At 38.0% G+C, this 21,806-nt stretch overlaps 1 protein-coding gene across 2 annotated transcripts in view; it reads left to right on the forward strand.

Moving 5' to 3' along the window:
• GTF2F2 (general transcription factor IIF subunit 2) overlaps positions 1-21,806 on the forward strand; it is an 89,261-nt gene that overhangs the window by 8,056 nt on the left and 59,399 nt on the right. Inside the window, exons 4-5 of one of the 2 annotated variants that reach the window (XM_030477618.1) lie at positions 1,121-1,265; positions 9,045-9,083. In XM_030477618.1, the coding sequence (XP_030333478.1) occupies positions 1,121-1,265; positions 9,045-9,083 (184 nt within the window). The remainder of the gene's footprint in view (positions 1-1,120; positions 1,266-9,044; positions 9,084-21,806) is intronic. The other variant, XM_030477617.1, reaches the window with a different exon arrangement.

Raw genomic sequence — 21,806 nt, forward strand, 5'->3', positions numbered from 1 at the left:
TAAGGATGACAGTAAAGCAAAAGAAGTTGAGATGGAAGGTTTGCAATTTCAGAAGGTATTCTGTTATATATTTGGAATTTGGTCCTACTAGGTATAAAGCAAATTGAAGATTGTTCTGCATGCAAAGGTAACTGCTTTTATTAGCAGCCTCAGTGAATGAAAGTAACTTCCTGTATCCTTTACAGGAGGTAAGGGAAGTTTCATTAATTAGAATTACTTCAAATACCCCATAGGCCTGTCACTGCATAGGAAGAAACTGTGGACAAAAAAAGTGGCAGGGAAGCAAGCTGCATTTGCTGTTTGATTACCTGGCCAAACTCCTTTTAGAATGAATGGAGAGAGTTCTACTGGAGGTTTGGATGTTTGGTTGGATTCTTCTATGCTGGAGTATGAGCCAGCCTCCCTGATTTAGTGAGCCCCCCACCAAAATCTTGATGTGAGCCACAGAGCTTGTTTTGCAGTCTGTGTAGAGCCACATGGTGAAGAACCCCATGAGAAGAGGTGGCTTCCTAGGGACCCTGTTGCTGCATGGCAGAATGAGGCTGTAGCAGAACTTACAGGAAAAGCACATAGCCAGCCAGAAATAGCCCTCTTCAGGTTTCTTGCTGTGTCCTGCAGCTAAAGATTCTGGCTACCCAGTCCTCCCAGTACCTCCTCAGCTCCTGTACTGGGCATACAATGTAAACAGTAGTAAAAGATTTGTATTTAAACCTCTGCATGTGATTCAGGAGTCCATGGGCTAATAACACTTGTCGTGGTACATTAGCACTTTTTCTGGAACTCAACTGGCTGTGTGAAACATTTTAAAGCACTCATACTGAACAATGTCTGTAAACCTATTATGTTTTACATTTTAATAAGTAAAATCAAATTGTTCTCTGGTTTCAGGAGGAAGTAATTTACAGGTTTTTTAAAAGATGAGTAACTTTTAGTAAGTACATGAAAGCTTTGAATTCTGTATTTCAACGAGAGATCAATACAGTAAGACTCTTATCCCACTCGTTATGTTTTTGAAATTAAAATGTGCTATACTACTTGTGTTTTCTTTCTGTTTCCCCATAACTGGTAAAGCTGAGTAATTGAGTCTGTTTAGTAACACTGTGGTAATTGTGACTGTTAGGTGTCATTTACTTTGAATGAAGAGCTTGCAAGCATCAATGATATTGGAGGAAAACCTGCTTCAGTCAGTGCACCAAGGGAACATCCATTTCTTTTGCAAAGTGTGGGAGGACAGACCTTAACAGTGTTCACAGAAACTTCAGTAGGTAAGTTAGAATTCAACTTATTTGTTACAATTCCAGTATATTCTGTGATTCTGTGACATGGTGGTATTACACTGTACAGTAAGTTCAGCAGACTGCCTTGTGTGTAGCTCCTGTGTTTTCTACTGAAATTACATGGTTGTGTTCTGGATGTTCTGAGAGAGAATGAAGGTGTCTGCAGAGCATATCTCGTTGTCTGCAGAAGGTATCTCAATTTCAGGCGCTTAAGGTTTGGTGTCCCCAGAAGACAAATAATAGTAATACTTTCTGCTACCTCTGTCTTCTGTGGGGTGGAAAGCTACAGCATGATGACCTGATTTTTTAATGTTCATAAGCTGGCAAGTAATTGCTGTAATGGCAGTGTGACACTTTATCAGATAAATGAGGGAGGGAGAATTGTAACTCAGGACAGAGCTAGAATACTTAGTAAGTTTGACCACCTCCTTTTAAAAATCTATTTAAAGATTTAATGGCTGAGCACTGAGATATTAAGGGACAAATAGCTTGTCTGCCTCAATTGTGTTTAGAAAGCCGAGCTCTTACATGTTTAGAAATACCAGCTTTTATGCTACAACTCAGGCACTTTTCATTTGTTAGCATCCTTTTCCCTGAAACTAATGTAATTGTGTTATTGGTTTCTCACTTAAAAAAATTGTATTTTCGTGTGTGTGACTTGTAACACTTTAAAAATACTGGAGTTTATAATTCATAGATTACAAATGTGAAAAGAGATAGGGAGCAAGTTTTCAAGAACGTTGCAAACATTTTAGCACTACCTCATCTTTTTTCAGTTCTCTGTGCCTCAACCTCAGAATGCTTGATGAACGAAAGAGGTTTTAGGTGTGAAGATGTATTTAGCATTATTTGGTGACTTTTGCATGTTTGTCGCAAATCTCATGGGATTTTGATTCCCAAGACATCTTTTGATGCAAAATACTGCTTCAAAAACCTCTGACGGTAACTTAAGCTGCAGTAGATGCATATGCTTAACTAGAATGTGGAATATTCGTCAACGGGTAGAATGAAAGTCATTAGAATGTGATAGGGAGAAGATGCCCATTTATTTCTGGTTTGCCATCTGTAATACCAGTGCCTCAAAAACTTTAGGTACTTAGAACTTGTCCAATCTTTATGTAATCAATTAAAAATTTTGCATTTCTTAGCAACTAGAAAAAGTTATTCAAGGACCATGGATCTGTTGAGTAGAAGTTATTATATTAATTGGGAGCAAAGGGTAGTTACTGACATTAGAAATGTTTGGAATGAAGCACGGAATAAACATAGACCCTGTCAAAATTGTTTTTGCTTGAGGTTAGCAAGCATAACATGCAGCCAATGAGTTTTCATGAAACTTGCTTAAATGCAAAATGGCTAAAATGTGTTGCTGTTGTGTTAAAGCTGGCATTGGCAGTACAATCAAAAATAAACTTTAATGTGCTTTTCTTGCATGACTTTTTTTGGTTGTGAAGATGAGTATGACACAGATATTCCAAACTCCAGTCAGATTTCTTACAGACACCATGTTCCTGCAGCCACACTCTTGTGTTTAAATGTGTATTGCCAATATGTTTTGAGCTCCAAAGCCAATTTCAACAAGTTTTGTAGTGAATTATGGCTAGTGTGAAAAAACAGGTGTCTGAAGAGTGGAACAAAACTATATGGCTGTCCCAACTGAAAGAAAGTCTGCTACCCTATTTGATGCCAGAAAGTCCACATGGAAAAAAACACTATAATCATATCAAGCAAGGAAAAAGACTCAATAAAAACTTGCACATCTTTGTACATCAGTCAATCCACAGTAAGAGGCAGTCACAGGAAATTGAAATTCATTAATTCTTACGTTCACAGACCAGTATTTGTCTTCAAATTATAATTGGCATATTTTTGTGAAAAGCATTTATGATCTGGTTCCTTTTTCTTTTGCGAAGTGCACCATGTTAGAATATCAAGATGCCAATTTGAATCGTGGGCCAAAGATTAAGCTGTTTTGGAATTGCAGATGGCATGGCTAGTGCTGCATCTGGAAGGATGCATTTGAGGAATTATGCAAATTGAAATATGAATAAAAAAGTGCTTCATGCACTACTGACCTCAGTCAATACCCTTGTCGAGTACTGAACTTACCTAAAATGGAGCAAATAACATAAACCAGTTGGGTTTCTTCTGTAAAGGGGGAGGGGGCTTTTTGGTGGTGGGTTTGTTTTGTTTTGGTTTGGTTTTTTTTCTTCTTTTTTTGAGCACATTAAAAGCTCTAAGATCTATTCAGTGTGCTGTCCTCTAATCCTGGGAGCCTTATGTTGTAGTGGCCATCTTTCTTTGATGGTGTTGCGGAAAATGAGTGAGGGCTAACAAAGCTGCCTCCGAACTGTTTTGTAGTATTGGAAGATGCTGCAGGGAGCTTACATATTCTGGATAATTGAACACTTCACATTGACTCATCAGGTCACTTAGAGCAAGGAAAAGAGATCAAATTTGACAAGCAATTTAGTTTTTTCTCCATTATGTAATTTCTAAACTTCTGAATGGATTTTTGGTGGGTTTTGTTTTGTCTTAACTGAACTCGCTTGTAATACCTGTTGTAGTTGAATGTTGTTGAATGTAGTTGAATGAGGTCCTGTCATTCTTGCATTGTAAACCTCTGAATCTCTGGTGGTATCATATTAGTTAATGGACAGTAGCAGGCTCTTCTGAGGTGCCCTTTGTTGTGTCCGAAGTGTAATGAATTGCGGTTTCTTGGTCTTCTGCAGTGTGTGTGCTAGATCTGGGCTAATATAAAGCTGGGTAAAGCGGATTCCATCCCAGGTACTATTAAAAATGTGGTCTATGCTGGCTTTCGCACATGGTGCACTTTCTGTTTAGACTAGCTGTGGGGTTTCTTCTGTTTCTTTTCCTATTTTTCTTTTGAAATAGCTCTAATGAATAATACAGAGTAGTACAATGCACTCCAAAAGTAGTAATTGCAAAATATCTCCCTACTTCCTTTGCAAGGCTGTTTGCACATGCAAGACATTGCGTCGTCTTCATTGCTGGGCAAATGACTAAGACCTGCCATGGTGTTCCTGAACATCAGTTTAGCGAAGCTGGTGGGAAGTGTGGCTTCTGCAGAGGGATCCAAAGCACAATTGTCTCTTGCTGTCTAGGTCTTGCTGTCTAGGCTGGTTTCAGTATTATTTCAGCATTAAATATGAACTACATTCTGTTCCATAAACATCACCATATGTACATCAACAGTTGCTATGCAACAATGCTATTTGTGCTTCCAGTCATTTTGTCTTATCTTTGTCATCAGCTATCATAGCTGTAATCTTTTGGGTGGGAGGAAAGGAGAGCATTTTGCATATATTTCAATATGTTGTATTGAAGAAAATGAATTTTTCTTATGTGTATATAGCTAAGAACTACCTAGGGGCCTGATACAGGATATGTTTGGTTAAAATGGTGGGGTTTTTCTGAGCTTCCTACTGGCAGACACCCTGGCATAAGGAAGTGCTATAATTTGACAGTTTCATTCTTGGTTGAAGGAATGGGAACATGCTTTGTTAAACATTTAACAGCAAACTTTTCTGATTGTGGTTATAAATTAATTCCCTTACTGCTTTAATTGCCTGTTGCTTAATTTTTCTGCCAGCAGGTAGTTTCAGATTGCTGGCTCTAAATATAAATAAAAAATGCAGCTATATTATAGATAATGATACAAGTTTCTTACTGAGCTAGTTCTTGGAAAAAATGTGCTACTAATGTGACTTGGGAAAACACAGACCTTGGCAGGCAATTGCATCCCTAACTGTAAAGGACTGACGGGTGGAGAGGAAGGTTTTACACTGTAGGCACAAATAAAGTATAAGCTATTTCTGTAAAGTTGGGTGAGATGACTCATTTTATTGAAATTTTGAATATATCTTCACAACTCCCCCTTCATAAGTGGGATTGCCTTAATGCCTATTTCAGTGACTTTAAAGTCCTTCATGCTCATTCCATCGTGTGGAAAGCACAAAATGTTCAGAGAATTCCATTGACAGAATGACTACCAGGCCTTTGTTTCTGAGCAGCATTCATGCATGGATTGTTTCACTGTTTCATGCTTCACAGAGGATTGCTAGCTCTTAACATTGCATCCTTCTCCAGTGTTCTGAGCCTTCGCTTCTTTCAGAATCACAACTCATGAAATTCAAATCTTTTTGTATTCTTGTTCAATAATCCACATAACTCTGCCTGTATACCTCAGAACAGCTCCTTTATTCCCACACTCTTTGAATATTCTTCCCTTGTTTTGGGTTGTTGTTTTCTTCCTTTATACAGCTTCTCACATATGAAAGGCCCTTTTCTGAGTTTGTGTATCAGTCACACCTACCGTATAATGTACAATGTGCAACTGTATTTCAGTGAAAATGAATATTCAGAGGTTTTTATTCTGTATTTTGTATGTTTGTATTTTGAACTATCAGCCATTTAAAGAAATGTGAAAGGAGGAAACACTACTAAAAGTCCCAGAAGGACGTTTCCTTCTTTTGTTAAAGCAAGCACTTACTCCTTTAATTACATTTAATTATTTCCAGTGAAATAAGTAGTGCTCAGAATCTTGATGCTGTGTGATATTACTTGCAATCTTATTAGATGAATGTTTGACTTCTCAAATTTCTCATCAAATTGCTATTTAGGAAATAAACATCCCTCCTTCATTGTTCTGTCATCTTAGCTCTGCCTGCTGAGGAGTTTTGATGTATACCTGTCTACTTTAACAGGACTTTCCAGTTGTCTCTGTTCAGGCTGTTCCTTAAGCACACTTTCCACTCTCCAAAATGCTTTGGGGTCTTATTTAATGCATCTTTGTTCCTCTATGTACTTCCATCTCTTATGGATTGTTAACAGAGGAAAACGTAACACCAGCCTCATGATCAAAAGGAAGAGAAGCAACAGCAGCCTTTAGATCTCTGGCATTTATGCAAATTTCCAAATATTTGTGATGATCATAAAGAAGATGCAACCCATGATCAGCAAAGCAGAATATGACTCAAGCTAATCTAATTACAGACAGTATTTTGATGGGGCAAAATTCTGTATATGTTGTGACAAATGGTCCATTTAGAAAACAACTGAGACTGCTTACATCACCTCTCCTCCATCTCTAAAAGATTGAAATTGTATTTATTTACTTCGTATGAGTGTTGTGAGGTTTAACAAATTACTACAAAGTGGGTTCAGCTGGCTGGCAGGGGTAAGCTAATTTTCTTTTCATTTTTGTTATTAAAACTATAGGCTGTTAATTCCTGTGCAAATTTAAAGAATTGAGGTTGAATGCACAAAATATATGGTATATTAGAGCGGGCTCAGGGTGATAGGAATAGAATTGGCTTTCTGCCTAATTCGCTGGCTTAAAGTTTCTTTATTTCTTTTAGTCTCACTGATGTCTGTGACAACTCCCCCCCCCCCAAAAAACGCAACCCTACAAACAACAACAAAAAATATCCCGACCAACCTGTTGACATTTATCTGTGAATCTTGCATGTTGTGGAGGAGGCTGAGCAGCTGTAGTCTGCATTGACAAAATATATTGAATAGGCAATAGTACAACTTCCTTCACCTTCTTCATTGTATTAGTACTGAGAAGATTTTTAAAGCAGAGACTTGTGACCTACTCATAACAAAAACAAATTGTCCAATGATGAGGAAAACCACCACTTTTTTGCAAGGCTTAAATTTTGTCTATTTTTTTGTCTCTGCTGTTGAGGGCAGATTCTGTTGATACATACAAACAAGCACACACACTTCCCCTGTAGACATGATATACATTTATTGTTATTCGAATCAGAGATACTATTAGCAATTTTGAAGTATGATGTCTTATGCAGTAGCTTTGGTTAGGTAGCTAGGCTTCCATTGAAGCAGAATTAAAAAGAGACAGCTTTAAATCCAGCTGCTTCTTACATCTCAGTTCAGTCAGGGGTTGATATCTTACTATGTTTGCACATTCTTCATTATACCCTCTTTGCTTCTTGTGTGTGTCCTAAATGTTTCCTTAGTTAAGTTACAATTGAGTTAGGTTATTGGTTAGGTAATCACATTGTGCTCTAAATGTGTTAAATGCACACAGAAAATAATGTCAAAGAGAAAACACATGGTTTTTTGTAAACGGGCTGTCCTGCATGTGTATCTGAAAGTTGGAAGGGATCTTAACTCGCTTTGTGAATGCTCATGGGTAGGAAGAGGCCATACAATGATGTTTTCTTGTTCAGAAAGCATGCTGTCTTCAGCTGCTAAGACAGCTACTGGTAAAGAAAGAAGGATCTGTGAGATACTGCTTTTTCCATTTACATTAGTCCTCAGGCTGTCAGCCATCTCAATGAGAAAACAGGGCTATCAGCTGTGAAAGCCAGTGGGAATCAGTGGCAACAAAAAGGTTTTGTAAAATATCTCACGTTTTCAGTTCTGTTAATACCCAGCTTGTATATGGCAGAAATGATCAAACTAACTGAACTCAAAAATTACTCTCTGAGTTAGAGCAGTAATTCACTCTTGCCTGTAAGTAAATAGTCCGTAATGATACCTGTGACATGTCTGAGTTGAAAGCTAAGGACAAGTATATTTTATCATTTTTAAACACTATTTCAGATAAGTGAAAATGTTCTTTTTTATTCTCTACCTTAGAAGATGCGTAAAAAGGAGAAATATAGGAAGAGCAGTCAAATTTCAGATTGACAAATTTATGTAGGGGTTTAATTTCATAGGGCTTGGTAAGTGTTAGAACTCAGTTTACCAAAATATATCCACCGGCTGCCATTTCTTGAAATGTGAGATTGGAATTTCATGCAGAAAGCTGTTTCTGAATCTGACTCTGCCATTCACCCGAGTGATCATCTTTTGGCAAGTCACTTTCCAACACTTGTGTCTCATTTTTTTCTTCATGCATACTTAGATCCTCTGCCCTGTGAAATGGGAGATGTTTTTGATTATGTGGGATTTTTTTTCCTAACCCTCTGGGCTATAGTACCATTTGAGGGCAAATTATAAGAAAGGGAATCATTGAATCACAGAATGGTTTGGGTTGGAAGGGACCTTAAAGCTCATCCAGTTCCAACCCCCTGCCATGGGCAGGGACACCTCCCGCTAGACCAGGTTGCTCCAAGCCCCGTCCAGCCTGGCCTTGAACACTGCCAGGGATGGGGCAGCCACAGCTTCTGTGGGCAACCTGTGCCAGTGTCTCACCACCCTCACAGTAAAGGATTTCTTCCTAATGTCTGATCTAAATCTACCGTCTTTTAGTTTAAAAGGACCCCTTTGTCCTATCACTACATGCCCTTGTAAAGGGAAAGATTAAAGAATGCTTATGTGATCTGCAGAGAGGGTAGAGAAGAGGTTGATCAAGTTGAAAAATTCACCAGTGCCAATTAAGAGCATTCTTTTGCAGAACCTTGATTTTTTTTAAAATACCCCAAAATAATATTAATCTGTCTAGAGTGTAATAAATGGATACTATTCATTGCTTAAGCATAACCCTGCTACTGATTTTGTATAAATGTGTAACTTCATTCTTGCAGAGCTCGATCAGAGGTGTAATAGAGTTCTCTCATTGAAGTTGTGAGTTTGGGCACTAGAGATTTTTATTTTTTTGTTCCTGGTGGCAAATTATCCGTCAGAAAATAAATTTACAAACGTCAGTCAAACCCAGTGATTGTGATTTTATCATAATTTAACCTTTCTTTGCTGTGCAACCCACTTTGTCATTTCACATAATCAACACAGAAACATTATGTTTCCTTTCTTGTTCATTTGTTCTTTCTCCAGAAAGCCAACCAGAAGAAAAATCTGAAAGCAGCAGCACTGGTGAGTATGGACACTTTCTTTGCAACACTTGAAAAATTACTTATGACTGCAGCTTTTCAGTTCTACTTTTCAAGAAAAAGGAATTTTTTTTTGTTATATTTGTAGGGTAGAATATCATAAAATTGAAATATGACTTCATAAACTGATTATCTGCTGTGACCAAAAGTTTAAATTATTTATGTTTTTTTATTTAAAAGAAAGGGAATAAAATGATGAGGGAGGGATTTAGAAATGTAATGTTCTTTGGAATGTTATTTTAAATTATTTTTTTTATTCCTCAGCTTGGGTTGTTTTTTTTTTTTTTTAGGTTCATTGACTCTGTTTTTCAGTTTGAATTCTTGCCTCTCGATTGGAAAGTCTGTAGCAAATTTCCAAATCTTTTATTATTTGATTTTAATTGCATAGACCAAGCAGTCAGAAAAAAAAAAAATGCTCTAGTATTGTACTTTATTCAGTTTTTCTAATGAAAAAGAAAAATTCGTGTGAAAGATTTGTAAATTCTTTGGGAAGAGTCAAAAATGGTTAGTTTTAGGATATTGCTTCCCAGTTACATACTGGTCAGTCCAATGATATCCTGGGTAGAGTTAAAAATTCTAAGGGTGCTTCTCAAGCTGCAGTTGCTATAGTAAAAGTGTTGGGATTTCTGCACAGTTCAGTGTAGTAAATAAAAGTATTGCCCTTTGATTGGCATTTTTTTTGTGAAATGGGCAACATGCTTATTTCAGGTAGGAAACCTGAAGCCTTAGGAACCTAAATATTTTATTTCAGGTCTGTGCAGGCTTCCTTTATAGCCACTGAAGGAGACAGTTCCAGAATACTAACATAGGTATATCCAAGTGCAATTCCCCAGCAGCTGGAGCAGAGCTCTCTTGGAGGCTATGTGTTCCTAGCCTGCTGCTCCCTTCTCTTCTGCTAAATCCTTTGGGCTTACATTACTGAAATTCCCAGAGAGGTACACAACAGCATGAGAATCTTACAATGTCAAGTAGTATTTAATAAAAATCCCCTTTTCTGCTTTTATTAAAGAGGTGTTTCAAAAATATCATTAACATACTAGCGTAAGTAAGTGCGAATGTTAGCAAGAGCCTGTGAACCTGAGAAACTAGACACAGCTAATACAAAATATATAGACAAATCTCGATTTTGTTAGTAGAAGGATTACCTCTGATGCACACATATTAAATAGTATTGGAAGTGGGCTGGCACTCATAAGTGGTAATGGCAGAGGTAGCAGATGGACCGGGAAGAGTCTCATTCCTCTGCCTTTCTTAAAAAGCAATTCCTAAGCAACAGACTAATGCTAGTGGGTTTTCAAAATGTCTTCTTGAAAGGAGTTTTTTGGACACTTTAACATGGAGATGTCTGTTTTTTCTAATATTTTTTATTTGAATTTAATTTCAACATCAAATATTGTCCGAAGTGTATGCTTTATGTCTGGCAAGGAGTAGGGTTTGGGGTTTGGTTTTTTTTTAGGAGGAAATTATTTGTAATATTGAGATTCTTTTTATTACACTGGCTTAAGCATGTCAAAAGACTGGTGTTAGAAATGTTATAGCCTGTAGACTTGTACTGAGTCCACAGTGTGTTTTATAGCTTGCCACTTTCTCAGTTACTTATTAAAATCTGTTCACTCTGATTATATGTTAATCGTGGTGCAGTTTTAAGGTTATGAAGGGCTACTTCTAGAGATTAGATTTTATCCCACTTGAAACCTAAGACTCACTGCTGTAGGATGTCTCATATAAAGCAGATCTTGAGAGATTAACTGTTACAATAAATCAGAATTTTGGCACTTACGTTGCATTTCTCTGATGTTCCTTAGTTGTAGGGATGCACCCTTGGTTTTGCTTGGCTTTTGGGGTTTTTATTCTGTTTGGGTTTGTGTTTGAATGATTGAATTGTCTGCTCTTCACTCTTGGTGTCTCCTTGTTCTGCAAATACTGTGTAAGATGGTCACGTGTTTAGCTGTTTGTATTTTTGCTTCGGTCAGAAGAATGAATTACTGTATGCTGGAGGCTATTTAAATATGCTGACGAGTGCTAAACCCGTTTGACGGAATCGGGCTGGTTGTGGATTCAGTTTCTGAGTAAATGGTAGGTGGTTACACTGAAGCATTTAAAGGAGGAGACTCAGCCATCAGTTGCACTTACTTGCCTATTCATTTTTTTTCTCAAAATCGTCACAGAACTCAGATGACATTTTCCAAACTGCCTCTCAAGTAATTCAGGTTATGGAGCACTCCGTTTTGCTGTTAATCTACTTTATCTTGGCCTACAATGAGTACTTTTGAGGCAAAGATGATCTCTTTTATGTATTTATGTAGCATTTAAGTATAACAAGACCCAGATGACTGCTTTAGGGTATTACTGTAATAAAAATACGTAAGGTTTATGTTTAGTTAGATGGTAGATAAGGGAGGTAAATGAGGTAAATAACATTCAGAAATCCTTTGATTTACATGCTTTAAAAGTTCCCCGACATTTTTACATTGGTACTATCAATCTTCAGAATTTTTTATGTCGTAAATTGTTAGTATTAAGTGTGACATTTTAAGTCACATTTATTGTCAGAATGGTTGTAAACCACTTACCAAAAGGTGCGATAGTACCAGCATTGCTATTCTTGATACCGTTTGGAGAGACATGACGTGATCCTGGGGCAGTCCAAAGGTTGTCTAGCTGGTGTCTTGTGCTTGGTAGTGGTGAATAGCAGATGCCTTGAGAAGAGTACAAGAATGATGTGAAAGCATAGTGATACCTCTCCAAAATACTTCTTCCAGCCTTTAACGATTCACAGATCAGAGAGATCCAGAGCCAGGGGTGATAGTGTTTTATTTAAAAAGCCCTCATAGATTTTCCTTCTGTGAAATATCGCTGTTTGTTGAGCGAATGTAAGCCTTTAGTATCCATAATATCTTGAATGGATATGGTCAAAACATTCAGGAATCAAGACAAACGTGGAACAAATTTACTGAAACTAAATTTGAGCTCCTTTTGCATCATTTTAGGTCACTTTTTCCATACAGAAATCCTATTTGATTAGTGCGTGTGATAAACAGTGCTTGGTGATTCAACCAGTGTTGTTTAGTGACTAAAGGCTGGTTTATGTCAAATGGGAAAGGAGTGTAGCGAATTGCACACTCAGCTAATGGAAAAGAGAAATGAGAATTGACTTTGCTTGTTCCTATATGATGATGAGCAAGTGATTTAAACCTGAATATGTGTAGGTAGTTCCTGTTTGCATATGGCTATGCTTGCACCTACCTCTAGGTGCTGTTGGAGGTGACAGAATTTGTGAATACCAAACATTTGTGACTGTTAAAGTGTGACATGCTCCTCATCTCTCCCCAGATAAAAATACCCAGAAGCTGCTGTTGTAAGCCTGTGTAGTGTGTTAAGAATGATGTAAGAGCAAATGTAACTAGGTACTGTCCTTGTGCAAATGTGTAAGTGAAAGTTGCACAGGCAGCAGTTGATTATAATGTTACCTAAGCTTTGAGAATGTACTTTTGAAAGCACAGCACTGCTTTCGGGGGGGGTGGGGGGGTGGTGGGAGGCATGTGTGTGGAGAGGTGTATCAGCTCTGTACACAATGTACAGATGCACTTTTTTCAAGAATGTGTACATCAGGGACTGTTATGTGCAACCTACTAGTTGAAATTCCTGAACCTTCTTCAAGCCAATTGAACTCCTGGTGTATCCAAATTTCATCTCTTAAAGTCTCTAATGTAAGTTTATAGCAAATAGCAGCCTTCAGTACTTAATGTGCTTTAGGACAAGGTATTAGTCATCTCTTTTCCCTAAACCTGCCAGTGAGTAGTACAAATGCCTTCTAGTGAAAGGAGCGGCACCATTGGGATCATTTCTGAATTTACTTTGGTTAAAAGGAATAAATTATCCGAGCTGCTGCAGACAGTACAGTGTCAACCTAGTATTAAAATGTTGCCAATTGTTAATGTGCATTTTCAGATACAAATATACACTTGAATTGTCCTTAGATGACACTTGCTTCATTTTTTGATGTTGCAGTCAGGTTGTTGATTTTTGCGTGTGTCAGAATATTTGAAATTCAGTGTAAGCACTTTGATAAACACTGAACTGAAAGCAGTAAGATCAGTGATGTTTTGTTAAAGGCGCAGAGTTCTTACATTATGACACAGGACTGTATAAAGCTGCTAAATGCACATTTGATTTTCTTTAAAGCAGTTAACATATTAATTTTACTTCAGAAGTGAAATTCTAACTGAAAAATTATCACCAGGAGGGATAAACCAGTAATTCTTAATTTAAATACTAGCTTGAAACTCAGTGTTGAAGATAATTTAGTTGTAGAATCTGCCATTTTCAAGCCACAGAAAGATTTTTGTCTTAAAATTATAACTTGCTTTGTTGGCAGGTAAGTGCGACAAAATTTAAAGTACAAACTTCCCAGTAGTTTTCCAGGAGCCATAGTCAGTAATGAGACTCCATTTGTAGCTGTTAAAACACACGAAGAAGCAACTGTACCTGCTTTAAGGTATATGTACTCAGTGTCTATCATACTGGTTATAATATATATATAAAAAATATACATATAAAATATCATGGAGTCATAGAATGGTTTGGGTTGGAAGGGACCTTAAAGATCATCTAGTTCCAGCCCCCCTGCCATATATAATAAATATATATAATGCATATAATTATGTAATTATATATATGAGATATACTGGTTATAGTAATTATGATAGAGAAACAGGGAAGGTGCACTGGTAGAACAGCAAAAAGGATATGGATTTAATGTAGGTCAACACTAACTGGAGTTAAATTTTTTAAGAACTTGCCTTTGTGTGGCCTTTGTGTTCTTAGGCACTGGCTATTTATTTTAGTATACTGTAGAAATATTCTAACATTTATATTTGCCTGAGTGGCACTGATGTATGCATTGTCACGCAGTCTCTATCCTGAGAACAGTCCCCAGTAGAAACCAGTGGGAGTTAATCCCAGGGACCTAAGCTGTCCTTCAGTGATGTCTGCGTCCAGCTTGTTGAAGTACTGCACGAAGCAGAAGCGTGCTGTTGGCTTGTTTCAGAGTTCTTAGTCTTGCCTTCTGGCTCTTGAGAAATCCCATGAATTTCAGCCGTGCCTGGCATCACAGATCATGACTCCACAAATGTGTTTGTGTTTGTCTTCTGTGAAGGATTTTGCTGATTATTGCAGCTCACCCACCTAGTAGCATGATCACATCTGGTGGGTTCAGACCTTTGCAGTATTGCAAATTAGAGCCTTGAACGATGGATCAAAGGGGCAGAGGGAGATGCCGCATTGACTAGTACAAAACTGGCATGTAGCTGATGTAAAGCTAGCAGGAGGCAGTTTCAAAGTAAATAAAAAGGTGGTTCTGCATTCAGGATGTAATTGAGCTATTGAATTCCTTGCCAGAAGATGCGGATGTGTAGGTGGTATTTGCTAAAGGCTTACATGACCTTAGGGAAACCAAAGTAGTATGTGAAAGAAAATCCATGAAAGGGTACTAGGCTTGAGAGGGCATCTGATTTAAGAGATCCCAAGCCACAAAAGCCTGGTGGACACTGGGATGCATGCCTGGTGGACACTGCGATGCGTACCCAGTGCAGGAATCGTACATGGCTGCGCTGTCCTTAGGCTTTTTCATAGATATCTGCTTTTGGCCACTTTGCTGGAGTCATGATGCTGAGCAAAGCAGACCTTTAGCCTGATCCAGTACTGTTACTCTCAGACTCTGCTTCCCTCTGTTACACAGCTTGTATCAGGGATAGTTGAAGTTTCTTCGTTTTAATCATGGAAGTAACTTTTTGAGGGTGAAGGCAATGAAGGCAAAGAGCAGCTCTTCTAATGTTGTGTGTAGTCATTTATCTCTGCCTTTGCTAACTGCAGCTGTGAGAGCACTGGAGGCTGCAGCACCGTTGACTTGAGCTTTCTGTATGCTTGAGTATGGAAACAATCTAGCAGAGATCATTTTGTGTTCTTCCTCAGTTATAAGGCTTTTCCAGCCCGAGCATCATGCCAACAGCTGTGGTGATACAGGAGCAGGAACGGTGTGTAGCTGTGCCACAGCATATTGTCTTACTTATGGAGGTCGTCTTAGGGATTTCTGTATGCTGTGGGCAAACTCTAAAGTTATCATCTGTGCTTGGCAGAAAAGTCTATAGAGATGGACTTTTATCATCACATGAGAAGGCATAAAATAGCCTACATGTTAGATTTCTGCTCTGCTGGGAAAGAATATTATTTGCTGTTCATTTTAGAAAATGTTTTGGAAATATCACAAGACCTAGCAATGCCGCAGGCCTTAGATAAAGTTAGTATTGATAACACTCGTAACCTGAGAATACCTTTTTCTCTCTTTAGCTGATTCTTATCAGCCTGGCTTGTAGGCTCCTCTGAAATTACCAGTTTCAGCACTGATAAAATGTACTACTTTATCTCTAATACTTGCCAAAGGCTTTATTTAAGTAGTAGAGAGGCAATAAATGGTTGGGTTTGGTGTTGGAGTTGCTTCTGTTTACGTTTTTTTGATGCTTAACCTATTCATTGCTAGTTTGTTTGCTTAATTTTTTCTTCCTAATTGAGAGAGTCTGTACCCACCTCTGACCTGTGCTTTTTTATCTTCATCTGTTCACTATGGTACAACATCAAGAACCTCCTTTGAGATAACAAGCAGCTTTCTGTGGAGCTGTGGCCGTCGATCTTGTAGCTCAAGGTTTTCTATTAACATTTTTTAAAAAATGGGAATTCCTCTGACTTCTGCTGCAAAAAAGAAAATTGTCGTTCTGAAACCTGACATATGAAAAGCTAAAAGAGAATTTTTTACTATTTATTTTATGATTTTTTTTTTTTTAACATAGTGCTTTCAGGATAATTAGATGTTAACGTCTGTTATACAGCCTCAGTGTTGCACCGTATCGGTATCTGCCTTCTCCATAAACCCAAGGCCCTCAGGTGACGGTCATTGAGACAGAGTCCCTTGGCCTTCCTCTTCATCATCTCCTAGTGCTCAGATATTGTAGGCTCTCTTACCACACTGCTTCCTCCCCATCCTTGCTGCTTGGGGAATCCAACCCTGCAAGCTTCCCTGAGTATAAGGCCCATGGCTCTATCATGACCCTTGGATCCTCATCTTCCTGGGGCATTTTCCTAGCAAGAAGCCTTGGGCTTTTAAATCTCAATTCTCATCTCCTTGTTGTGCTCTTGTGGCTGGTGAAGTGCCACCCCTTTACACAGGACACTGAATCTCCCTTCGGGACATACAAGCAAGAAAACCTGCCACCTGTTTTTGGCCAGGTTTTCCACATCCGGAACAAAGCTGCTGTTGAAAGGTTGGGGTGGGGTGGTGTTAAAGGCAAAACATGATGTATCCTCTAAAAGAGTAGAGATCTAATTTTTGAGGTATCTGAGATATAACCATAGAATAGTTTAGGTTGGAAGGGACCTTAAAGATCATCTATTTCCAACCCCTGTGCCACAGGCAGGGACACCTTCCACTAGACCAGGTTGCTCCAAGCCCCATCCAGCCTGGCCTTGAACACTGCCAGGAATGGGGCATCCACAATTCTCTGAGCAAGCTGTGTCCTAGTGTCTCACCACCCTCACAGTGAAGAATTTCTTCCTTATATCTAATCTAAATCTACCCTCTCTCAGTTTAAAGCCATTCCCTCTTGTCCTGTCACTACATTCCCTTGTAAAAAGTCTCTCTCCAGATTTCTTGTAGGCCCCTATATAATAAAAGTATTTATATGTATATATAATATTATATCTACATATAATTATATTAATATATTAAATATGTATGTAGCTATAGAAAATGTTACATGATATATGATATATTATATGTAATTTGTATTTATATAACATTTATATATAATATGAATAATGCTTGAGGTGGAACTAGTGGAATCCCCCTTTACTGTCCAGAAAGATGGTGGGTTCACAAACTCTCTATAAACCAAGGTCCTGTCCCTCAAAGTCATTTATGTTTCACCAGTAAACAAGGCAATACCATAGTAATTTTTAATGTTATCAGAAGTTTACAGATCTTCGGAATGGCTCAGTTTATAACAGTCATCATCTAACTACTTGGTTTTGAAACCTTAACATGTTGAGTTTGCATGTCATTGTGTGCTAATAGTGTTTTAAATGAATAGCTGCTGTTTACAGCTATAATTATTGTACCCGCTTTGTGAGTGGTTTTGTTTCTGAAGTGGCAGAGCAATATTCTCTTCTGAAGCTTAAAATGAACAAGCGTGGCGTTAAATGATAATGGCAATGATGTTAAACTGTTACCAGCAGAGATAGAAACAGCTTTTTGGGAGACTGTTGCTTTAGCTGTGTGTGGTACTCCTACTACACACATTTTTAGGAAAAGAAATCCACTGTCTAGTTCCACAGGATATTATGCAATTTCCCTCAGAAAGAAGGGCAGCTGCGCTTTCTTTTTCTGAGTGCTTGCTCATCCGCATTCCTCAGGTGTCATTATACATCTCCCTCCTACTTTCACCAGTCCTTGCTCTGCTGCTTGTTTTCTGGCATTTTATTGCAAATGATGATGATTTATAGAGGCAGTGTTTTGAGACAGTGTTCTCTGTGATATAGCAGCATTTCAGAAGTAATTTCAGAAGTAATTAAAACCCATAACGTTAATTTTCTGATCTTAAGTTTCTTATGCCATATCAACGGCTTTTGTTTCAACCTTGTAAATTATGCAAGCCCATCTCTTCATATGAAAACACCTTCAGGTTTGTAACTAGTAGTCACTTTCCTGTCAATCTCATAATTTCTGTCCTTTGTTGCATGACAGGAGACAAAATTAGGGTTAGGCCATAGTTATTTATCGAAGATGAAACAATTCTAGCTGAAGAAAATTATACTTATTTTGTCATAGACCCAAGTTAACTTGTCCCCTTGATCCCCAATCCTGATTCATAAGTCAACAGAATCAGGGCAACATGACACTTCTACCCAAATAAATTCATGGATGAGGCACTGCCATTATAAGTTGTAGTATTTGTTGCCTGCCCTTATTCTGCTTGTATACTAATGGGGAGAGAAGGAAGAAGATAATTTTCTTCAGCTGTTCTCATCTTACTGAATAGAAACCTTGTAATGCTTTTAAGAGGTGAAAAGAACAGTACCACTGATTGCTGCAAATGATGGTGTAATTTTTTTCCCCTTTAGGATCTAGAAAAATATCACCTACTGTAGAAAAGAAGTGACCAATTGTCACTTACACAGTTGTAATAGGGACGAATGCCAAAAAGCAATTAAAAATAAGACATGAGTGAAAATGTCAATAATGCTATTATGATGCTGTGAAACACTGGTCAGTGGGTGAGCCAGTACTGAAGGTATAGCTGGAACTATAATTTGACCTTGTGCAGCCTGTGTGTTTCACAGCATCAAGGCTACCTCCAGAAACCACATCTGGTTCTATGAGTTGCTCAGCAGTAAATGGCTGGAGACTGGGGAAGTGCTTCAAGGGAACATCTTATATGGTTTTTTTCTGGGTTTATATTCTTACCTAGGCATCCCTAACAAAGCACAACAACCTGCCTGGTGAAAGGGAGAGGTGTGGTGAAAGAAAAGTGAAAAGTAGTTTTATGATGGGGTGGGGGGAAACAAGATAAGGGGAAGGATGTGAGGGTCAAAGGATCAAAAACAGGGTTTCTATTTGGAGATGTGGGGGATCAGGGGATGGAAACAGTTCACAGTCACCAGGGGACACTGGGCTAGACAGACCTTTGTCTGACATAGTGCAGCCACTCTTAGGTTTTGTCCTTATGTAGAAATAAACCAAATAGTTGGTACCTATGCCAGCATACTGCCAAGTGTGATAAAAGAGCCCTTGGCTTCTCTTCCACCGATGGAAAAGGTGGGTGTCCAAGTGTGGGTATTGTGGTCAGTTTGGCATTTATAAATATTTTTGCAAGGAATTTATAGGGGCAAGGATATTATTTTTGTAGTGTATAGGAGTCAATCCTGCCTTCAGCTCCTTCTGTCTCTTCTGCTTGGTGGCTCCTTTTCTCAACCGAGAAAATGGTCAGGGAAACAAGTGGAGCTGACCAAGCCTGGGAGCAGGTTAAGTGCCTCCTCAGGAAAGGGGGAGGAATTTTTTTTTATTTCTACCCAAGCAATTGAAGATCATCAGAGAAATTACGGAAATTGTCATTCCTTGCTGATACTTGTCATTCCTATGCTGATACTCTTCTGCTAGGTTCATTGTGATCCAAATCTCAATGAGAGAAGGAAGAATAGAAGTACTTTGTATGGACGTCAGATTTAAGTAATGTTGTTAGGATAACTGTTAGTATTTCTGACTTAAGCACTTGACTGTGCAGCATTCTTATTGTCGTAGTAGTGCCTTTTCTGGTACACCCTACAGTGGTGGAACACAAGTATCCACCTGAGTGACTGAACATATGCAAAGTATCTTTATGTTATATTTAGTGTATTTATGGAGTGAAAAGCAAATGTTATTCACAGTATGGAGGCTTTATGTGGTCATTTTGGTCATATACGAAAGCAAGACACCCCCACATCCTGGTTTGAAAAATTACTGAAGTTTTTAACTAGCTTGAAGTGGTGCGGTGTGATTCAACATAGTTGTGGCTTTGTTCAATGTGAAGAGGGAAGGGAATGTTTTTTTACCCCCATCTTCCTTCTGTTTCTGCTGTGTAAATCAAACAGCTGAGTGAGGTGCCTGCGATCAGGGATGGCATGTAAAAATCTCAAACCCTGACACTTGTAGAAATGCATGAATGCTCATGAAAATAGGAAGACAAGATTGAAGTTAGTGTTACAGCAGATGACTTTACATGTATGCCATAGATGTCAGGGTTATTTGCACAGAAATATTTGAAAAAAAAAATCAGTGAAAAATGTTTAAGGTAATGAATCATTTGATTTTAAATAAAAAAATAAAACAACATAGGAATTTATTTTTACTAATAATTAGAGATGTACATTTTTCACTTGAGGAAAAAAAAGGGTTTCAAGTTCTCTTTCTTTTTCATAGGTTTAAGAGGGAAGTAGGTACTCTGAGCCAAAAGCCTGGCAAATAAAAGTTTTCCAATAAATCTTTTAAGCATAGCTATAGAATATTCTTAGAAGATGTTTCAGATTGTTTGACTTTTACCTGCGATTACCAGCTTGTGAATAGCTTATATTCCAAAAGCATTTTCTACAATAAATGCAGTCCCATCAAATTCTCTACTGCTTTTTCATGAGTGAAGTTATGCTATGAGGAAATACTGGTAATGTTTTCCGATGCTTAAGTGCTAACAATTCCTTGGTGTTTGCCATCCTAAGAGCCCAACTGAAAAGCAGGCAACCACAATATATTTTAATAAACGTGTATTATTTATTTGAAACCAAAACTGATTTTTGCTATTTTGGTTTTTTTTGCTTTTCAACTGTAGTGATATTTTAAATCTCAATCAAAGATCTGTTACAAGTGAAGGTGATAATCAAAAATGTTTGAGTGAAAATGGATGATTTGACATCCTAGGAGCAACAGCCTCCTCCAGATGTTGTGCTGCTTCTGCAGTCTGTGTTTTTGACAGTGCTGGGAGCATGCTTCTTTAAAACTTGTAGATTACTAATGGAAGTTTTTTAGATTGTCTTGTCACTTTTTTTCTTGCTCATGTAGACAGTTGTGTCCACAAAGGGCTTTTCATGTAATTGTTCTATGTTATAGTGTTTCTAGCTCTTGTCCTAGAAAATCAGCAGGATTTTGGATTTCTTTTAGGGGAATTTTCACATTTACTTTTCACAGAAGTCCCACAGATTCTTATATGTACAAGATTGGTGATTAATAAGGAATTTTTTAGAAGATATCGATACAAAAATAACGTGCAGGAGGGAAAGGAGGGAGGATGACGCACAGTGATGGTGTACGTAAAGAATTATGTTTTACTATGTATCTCTTGTTTGTAGGTAGTTAATGAAATAGGACAAACTCAGAGAAGTTTTGGGATACATGAACAGTTCTCCAGCTCATATGCCTGAAACGGAGAGATTTTTAAACAGTTCAGTTTGGAAAAGTTCCACTTAGAACCATGTCTTTTATGATCTGTAAGTCTGTAACATGGGGACTGGATAGAAGAGTTTGTTGTTTCTAGACAGAGGATTCATTCTGGTGGAGTATTCTGGAGAGGATTTCCCCATTTGATAAAATCATATTGTAATATATTTCAGTCACAGCTGACTGGTCTGGAGATACAGTGTCCCTCTCTCAAGTCATCTCTGTAAGGGACCTAGTTAACAACATGCATTAAATGTTACAAGTGAAATAGAATTTCATGTTGAAGGATAAGTGGACTTAGCATTTGCATTCGCAGTCACTACTATGAAGGATGGATTTGTTCCCCCTAAAATCTGAAATAAAACTGTTCTCAGCCTCTCTTGTGTTAGCTATTTTCCTCGGTTGTCACTTAGTGTGGATTGTACTGAATTTTGTTGACATTCTTACTATTTCATTTATTTCTATACATATTTGATGTTTTGGGAAAGTTGGGAAATTACTTGGTTGTTTTTTCTTTCTTTCATAGCATTCTACTTGAATTTTGGGTTCATATGAGCTGTGAGTAACGCTTGGGTTCAGTGATGGACAAAGCTTAAATTTAGAGTTAGTGCAGCTTCTTTGTGCCTCTTGTGATGATTTGTTGGTCTGCTTTTGCAGCGTGGCTGGTTTGTAACACTTGCAGTTAAATTA

The sequence above is a fragment of the Strigops habroptila genome, chromosome 2 (assembly GCF_004027225.2).
Source record: "Strigops habroptila isolate Jane chromosome 2, bStrHab1.2.pri, whole genome shotgun sequence".
NCBI classification, from domain to species: domain Eukaryota; kingdom Metazoa; phylum Chordata; class Aves; order Psittaciformes; family Psittacidae; genus Strigops; species Strigops habroptila.